Below are 8,165 nucleotides of genomic sequence, written 5' to 3' on the forward strand. Positions count from 1 at the left end.
AACACATCAACAACATCAACAACAACATCAACAATAACAACAACAACAGTGCCCACACTGTAGATACCAACGCCACAACCCACAGCGCAAATATCAGTTGCAATTAGAACATCATCAATAGTGACAACCCTAACAACAACATCAACAACATCAACAACACCAACAACAACAACAACAACAACAACAACAACAGCATCAACAATAACAACAACAACAACAACAGTGCCAACACTGTAGATACCAACGCCACAGCCCACAGCACAAATATCACTTGCAAATGGAGCATCATCACAAGAAGCAAGAAGAACCACAGCTATGATAATAATAATAATAACGTTAACAATAATAATAATAATAACGTTTTTAAATATTGTAAAAATAATATTAATAATATGTAGTTAATTAAATAAATTAATTCGCGCTTCTCGGCTGAGCGTTGATATTTACCTTAACAACCATAATATAAACAATCTTGCCGTTAAAATTTTAAAAATCGCGTTATATATATATATATATATATATATATATATATATATATATATATATATATATATATATATATGATATCCAGCAAATATATATATATATATAATTTATAATTTCGAATAAGGCCAGTGTGTAAACAATTTTTATAAAATTCAATCGCAAATGTATTATTATATAAATTATTTTAATTTTTATATTTTTCCAATGTATTTACTAATTTATTATTTATTTTATTTTTTTTTATTAAATTAACAAAACATTTTTAATGTTCATTTTATTATTATTATCATAAAACTAACAGATAAGCTGTACTAAGATAAAAATGGAGTTTATTAAAAATTTAAAGCTAAACTGATAATATTAAAATAAACTATTTGGAAAAAAACAAAAAAGCTTTTTCGGCAGTAAATTTATTGATTTAACATTAACACTGATGACAGCAAATAAAATAATTATCCCAACTGAACTGGCTCGTTCAAGAATACATAACATTTTCAAACGATTTAATTTATCTTCAAAAAGAGAAACGAATAAAAAATATAGCGTATGGAGATATTGTAAAATACATCATAAACTTATTTTCATTAAGAAATATTCTATACCGAATTTGCAAACAAACAAGCATCCCGCTGTTGTTCAAGCTCTTTACTAGTTTGACATTGATGAGCAATATCATTATAATCGTTGATCTTCTCGTGTTTCACTTTGAAGCGTTTTTTACTATGTCGACAACATGCAGCATGTAAATAATTTTGAAGGAAACTTTGTTTCCATTGTTCTGAAGTTTTGGAAACAAGCTTTGCAGCAGTTTTATTTCGGTTTTGATCTCTTCTAACTTGCAGTTTGCGTTTCCGCATTGTCATAGAATTGTCATTGTCATAGAATTATCTTTCTCATGAAATTGTCATTGTCATAGATAGAATATACATATATTGGAAATCATTAATATAACATTGAGCAGTCAAATCAGTGGCGGGTTAACCTAATTGCTGCCTAGAGGCACTTGTAATTTGCCGCCCAAATTTATAATAATTTAAGAAAACTAAATTTAAATATAAAAATACATTTTATGGGTACATTTTTTAATAATATTTATGTAATATTAGTAAAAAACGCATTTGCATTAAACGGTCTATAAAAATGTTTTTTTCAAAACATTACGGCGTGTTTTTCTGTGCGCAAAAATATCAATAATGAAATTATAGTACAATCTTTGCAAAACTTTTTAAAAGCGCAGAATTGCAAGAAAGTTTAGCTTTTCTTCCGACAATGTTGAACGCAAATAATTTTTAACGCGCTTTAAACAAGAAAAAGGCTGCCCTGCCGAACAGATTGTAGCAGGAGTACCAGTGTACCTAAATGCAGAGTGCAATGCCTACAAAACCTTGATAGATCTGATTTTCACAAATAGTAAAAGTACTTTTTCTAGTGGTACCATTTCATCTGACATGTCTGACCACTACCCCATATTTGCTTCATTTCCCTTTCGTTTATAAAAGCAATTTCAAGATATCATTCTGTACCAAAACACATCTTCAAAAAACCTCAAAAAGCTTGAAAAAGAGCTTCTCTTAGCCGACTGGACAGGAATACTGAGAGAAAATGATTGCAATAATGCATTTAATAAATTTATGTTTTTGTTTCAAAAGATTTTCAGCATATGCTGCCCTTATGAAACAAAAAAATTAAAAAATTTTAAAAAACAATCCCCATGGATCACAAAATATATCAAAAATATTGTTCATAAAAAAAGCAGAATTTAAAAAATATAAATCAAATCCGTCGGATCATAACAAAGCCATGTATTTTTCTGCTAAAAACATTAAAATGCAATCAAATCAACAAAACAAAATTTCTATCATAACGTCTTTGCTAATAATAAATCAAACTCCAAAGAAAATGGACAACAATTTCTAAACTTTTAAATAATGATAAAAAGAGAAAAAATTATTACCTGCTTGTTGAAAATAATAGTAAAATTACTGGTCAAGAAGAGATAGCTAATATTTTTAATCACTACTTTGTAGACTTATTTAACAATCAATTAAAAATAGACATTGGCTTTAAAAAATTTCTTAACAAATCGAATTATTCCTTAATGTTTCTCAAAGAAACAAATTCTAAAAAAATAACTGATATAGTTAATTCTTTAAATAACTCACCCAGTCTTGACCATCATGGAATTTCTAAAAAAATCTTGAAAAGCTTAATTCATTCCATTAGCACCATACTGTCCTACCTTTTTAGTTTTTCCATCGCTTCAGGGACCTTTCCCGATTGTTTTAAAATTGCAAGGGTAATACCTACTCACAAAAATGGTCCAACTCACGACAAAAAAAATTTTTCGACCGATCAGCATACTTAGCTGTTTCTCTAAAATATTAGAAAAAATAGTTAACACTCGTCTTGAATCTTTTTTATCCAAAAATAATATTTTGATACCAGAGCAGTTTGGCTTTTGTAAAAAATGTTCCACGGAGCATGCCTTGCTGTTGATGGTAAATGATCTTGTTTTTAATATAAATGATGGGCGCATTGCTTCAGCAGTCTTTCTAGACTTCGCTAAGGCCTTTGATTCTGTCTCACATAAGATATTGATTAAGAAACTTGAACACTACGGCATTAGAGGTATTGCATTGGATTGGTTTGCTAGTCTTGAAGAATCGTCTTCAGTACGTTGGTATAGGTGAATCTAAATCAATGACTCAAACTGTACTAAGTGGGGTGCCACAAGGAAGTATCCTTGGACCCAAATTATTTCTGCTATTTATTAAAGACATAACTCATGTCACTGATGCATCAAAATTTGTTATTTTCGCTGATGACACCACGTTCTACACCACAGCAAACTCGGTGCACGAACTAGAAAGCAAGACCAACCATAGTCTCCAACAAATAGCATATTGGTCCGAACTCAATAAAATTGCCATAAATATTAAAAAAGTATATATATATGATCTTTGAACAAACTAATTAGAATAACGAATTTAAGCTAGCTATAAATGATTTGAACTTGGAAAAAGTTTTGAGTTTCAAATTACTTGGTGTGATTATCGACTCTAAGCTAAACAACATGTGGACATAAAGTTTAAACAACATGTGGACTATATTTTGACCAAGCTTCATAAAATAATTGGACTAATTATTTTAATTAAACATCTATTACCATATAAGATTGTACTACTTTTATATAACGCCTTTATTTATCCTCACATTTTTTACGGAAATTTAATTTGGAGCAATACTTTCAAAACTTACTTACAAAATATTTTTACAGCCCAACAAAGATTTTTAAAGTTTATTAATTATAAAAGCAATAATAATAATAATGACATTTTTAATAAATTAAAGATATTAACAGTTTATGAAGTCAATTATTTGAAATCTTGTTGTTTATTTTTCAAACTGTTGCATAACATTGACCGCACTGAAGATGTCCACCTGAAATCCTCTCTAAGATGGGCCGACAAGAGGGTAGATAAAAGATCGCCAATCGACACAAAGCTTCATCAAGTGAGGTGTCAGAACAAACTGCAAAAGAGAAATATATGTTACTACGGATGCACAAATTGGAATCAGCTTCCTCTTTATGTTCGAGAGTGTTTAACTTTGGGGGATTTTAAGTTCAAACTAAAAACTTATTTAAATTGTTTGTCGTTATTGGTATTCATATAATTTTGTTACGATTTTTGTTTGTTTTATTATAATTTTGTTGAACCTATGAGAAATTTTCTTTTTCTGTTACGATGCTAGTTAGTTTGTTTTTTAGTTTCTGTTAGTTTGATCGCTGCGGGGTACCCATTAGAACAGAAGATATGCTTTTTTAGGGTATCCTATTCATGTTTTTTTTTTCTTCATGAATAAACCTCTTATAATTATCTACAATCACTAAAAATATGTTTACGCAAATGTTTTCCCGAGAGCTAAATTCTAAAAAAAACGTTAAAGGTTTGTTAAAGGTCTACTACACTCTTCCTAGGTTTGGAGGAATCAACAACACGCCACAAACATCATATATGAATACATGCTATATATATTTCAACGCACTAACTGCGTTATAACGAGCAGACCATCAGGTAGTGGAGAGAACTTTAAATTAAATGAGTTGGATCTTTGCTGTGTCTTGTTTTGGAGAATTTCCCACTTGGCAGTAGAAGCACTGAAAAAGTTATAAACATTTTAGATCAACCAAAAAAAATGCACAGAAAAGAATTCAGCTGCATTTGTGCCAACAAGGTTAAGTAAGTGACACGAGCATGGTATAAATGAAACTTGATGTTTGAATTCCTTGATGTGCGCCTGAAGTCCTGAATACTTTTTTGTTATATTTGAAGCGTTGTCGTAAAATTTTCCGCGACAGTTTTGAAGATCCAGGTTATTTGATTGTAAAAAAAAGCAAGATACTGCATTAAATAAGTCTTGTGATTTCTGGCCTACGTTTGGTAGAAATGCTGAAAACGCTTTGTAAGACGTTTCGCTTTTTTGAACGTATCTGATTATCACAGATAGTTGATAAACTTGTACTGTCAGGCGTTTAATCAACAATTAATAAAAAATATTTGATACATTTTATTTAGTTGACGAGTGCGTCTTGTACGGCATTTGCCAATATTGTTACTAACCCTCTACAGCGGTTGATGACAGATAGGATGTATTACTTTTGCCACATTCACCAAATGATTCGCCATAAAAGAATCAAATTTAGCTGTAAGTAATGTAATTCCCACAACTGTCATTCTATTTAGACTTTAACTCCTTGCTACCTGCATCTCAATCTGGTTTCAGACCTGCTCACAGTACTGAAACTTCTTTACTTAAAATACACAAACACTCTTTTGCCAAATCTGCTTTTGCTTTTTCTGATCCTTTTCTCTGGAACTTTCTACCTACTTCTCTGACTACTTCTCCATCACTTGCGAAGTTCAGAGCGGATTTCAAGACCCATCTGTTTTCAAAATTCATTGAGGAGCGCTGTTGAACATCGCGGAAATAGCGCTTTATAAGCTAATTGATTGATTGATTGATTTCAGAATTTTTTAATTTTTCAACGTGTCTACGCAAAGGTAGTTTTTTTTAAATCAGTGTTTTTAAAACTTCGATTTCCAGTAATTTATTTCAGTTTCAAATTGATCTTTTAAGTGCGAGTTTATTTGACTTATAGCACGAGGCGACCTCTCATTTTGCAGTAGTGTACTCACTCTCGGCGAGACAATGAATTTTCATACTCTTTCAGCGCATTATAAGCATTTTCCCGCTCATTGAAGCTTTTTGGTGTTAATTTCGTTTGAACATTCGATTTGTTTAAAAACCAATTACAAATTCCATACAATACTGTTACAGTGCTTTCTGAATAAACAAGCCATTCTCGCGATATCTTTTCTCCGTTAATAAGAGTAGGTATAGTTAAACATACTTTGTATGATGTCACGTATATGGCATCACTGTACCTACTCTTTTAGATCTACTAAAGTTATGTTAAAAAAAAAATAATTTAAAAATATTCAAACTATATACCGATGGATCAAAAATCAACAATTCAACGACAACAGCAGCAATCATCAACAATAAAATTACACCAATCACAGAAATCATCAATCATAAAATTACACCCATGCAACATCTTCCTGAACCAACTTCTATTTTCACAGCAGAATTGATAGCCAGATACATACAGGTTAAACTACATAAAAAAAAGTAAAGATAATAAATTTTTAATATTTTCTGATTTATTATCAAGTCTAGAACAATACAACAATATAAACAAGAATACTCTTTGATAATCCAAATTTAAACAAAAATACACAACAACCTAATTGAAAGTAAAAATTTAATAATGGCATAGCATGTAGGCATTGAAGAAGCGAGCAGACGCAGCAGCTAAATTGGTTCACTCATTCTCTATTTCCAACATACCGCTACCATAAACGATATTAAACAATCTTTAAAACACTACATTACCAAAAAGGGCAGTTACATTGGAATGAGTACAACAACTTCATTCATCTAATCACAACAAAATTACAAAAAGGTAAACAAAAATTTATTGATGAACAAATTTTTCCAAACTAAAATAGACAGAATAGTACATACAAATTCAACACACTCTTGGATTCCCAACAAAAAGCCATCTCCAAACGGTGACGATTGCGATATCTAACGGAAAGCACAAAATATGACCAACTTAGAAGAAATTATCAAATTTTATCAAAAAAAAGACATTCAAAATTTGTTCCAAGACCAAAATATCACCAATATAATACTTCCATTTATTACAGAAATAGGAATCTTCAATTAAATCTAGAATTCAAACTACAAAGATGAAAATTTATATCAACAAAATATATGAACATCTATATCAACAAAATCCACAATGATAAAACAACAACCAAAAACACCGACAACAAAAATATTAACAAACATATGAGAAGCGAAAGACATTAAATTCCAGTGGCGAGAAGATAGCCGATCTTCTTCTTTCTTGTGCGTTATCTATTCAGGACATTGGCGACTCTCGAATTCCACAAAACCCGATCTTTAACAATTTGTAATAGTTGAAATGTGGTGATATTCAACAATTGACACAAGGACTCTACAAATGTTATTCGTTGTTGACCGGGACCTCTTTTTCCAGCAATTTTTCCGATAGTTGTTAAATTTTCCATTCTTTCCTTCCGCATGATGTGACCAAAAAAATTACTGCCTCCGTCGGATTTCTTCATTCGAAGTATGGAAGTCCAACTAATTTTCATAATTCTTCTCAAAAATAACATCTCAGCAACGTTAATCTTTTTTTCCATATTTTTTTATAAATTGTCTAGGATTCAGAGCCGTAAGTTATTACAGGGAAAAAGTAACACCCTAACAGAATAAATTTTGTTGATATTCTGATTAGTGATTTTACTGTTGGTGAGGATGTTTTTCATTTCAGAATATGCATCTTTCGCTATAGCTATCATTCTTTTGAAATCCATATCACATTTACAACCTGAGGTAATCAGACTTTCGTGATAATTGAAGCTGTTGGCTTGTTTCACCTGTTTACCATTAATGATTATGGAGCAGATTATGGAGCACCTAACCCTAACCCTAACCATACACTCTGTTTTGTTGATGTTAATTTGCAAGCCTTTCCTTTCACTTTCAAAAACCAGTTTGGAAGCAATTGTTTGCAGTTTTTCCATCAAATCTACTATAAAAGTTGTACTATCAGCATCTTACATTGTTAATATTCACGCCTCCAACGAATATTCCAGGTAGAGATCTCTTTCTCATGATGATCTCACTATAGAGATTGTAGATCTAGAGAGAATACACAACCTTGCCTAACGGCGATGACTAGTTTCGTCGAAATAAAGAAAAATGTTAGGAAAGGTGTTAAATAGCCGATAACCGTGCTGAATCGACGTAAACCATCATTCAATCAATCAATTATTATGAATTATGATCATCCATAATTAAAATTGGCTTTCATTTTTTTTTGCATTTAACATTTAATTATCTATGGTATTGCAACAGTTGCGTGTTTTACTAAACAAAATTGTTTTTGTCACCCTTTTTTCAGTTGAGTCGGGTAAATTCTCAAAATGTCAGAAAACAAAAGCCAGCAGTCTTATTTAGCGAAGCAAGACTTGGCGAACTTGGTTAGTTTATTTAGTTTAATCGGACAATTTTTGAGCTGA

General features: G+C 30.9%; 2 protein-coding genes across 2 annotated transcripts in view; one reads left to right on the top strand and one right to left on the bottom strand.

The window, feature by feature from the left end:
• Positions 1-3,886: 3,886 nt before the first annotated feature.
• HELRODRAFT_173827 (hypothetical protein) lies at positions 3,887-5,448 on the bottom strand (the record flags this gene model as incomplete). Its single annotated transcript, XM_009020437.1, has 3 exons — positions 3,887-4,093; positions 4,759-5,009; positions 5,316-5,448. 3 exons carry the CDS (start codon positions 5,446-5,448, stop codon positions 3,887-3,889), a joined length of 591 nt encoding a protein of 196 aa, XP_009018685.1.
• A 2,621-nt stretch (positions 5,449-8,069) lies between these two features.
• The window catches only part of HELRODRAFT_157135 (hypothetical protein), a gene marked incomplete at both ends in the record, with an annotated part of 25,838 nt that continues 25,742 nt past the window's right edge, over positions 8,070-8,165 (top strand). Inside the window, one exon of the mRNA XM_009020438.1 lies at positions 8,070-8,126. Coding sequence (XP_009018686.1) covers positions 8,070-8,126 — 57 coding nt within the window. The remainder of the gene's footprint in view (positions 8,127-8,165) is intronic.

The sequence above is a fragment of the Helobdella robusta genome (assembly GCF_000326865.2).
Source record: "Helobdella robusta unplaced genomic scaffold HELROscaffold_28, whole genome shotgun sequence".
NCBI classification, from domain to species: Eukaryota; Metazoa; Annelida; class Clitellata; order Rhynchobdellida; family Glossiphoniidae; genus Helobdella; species Helobdella robusta.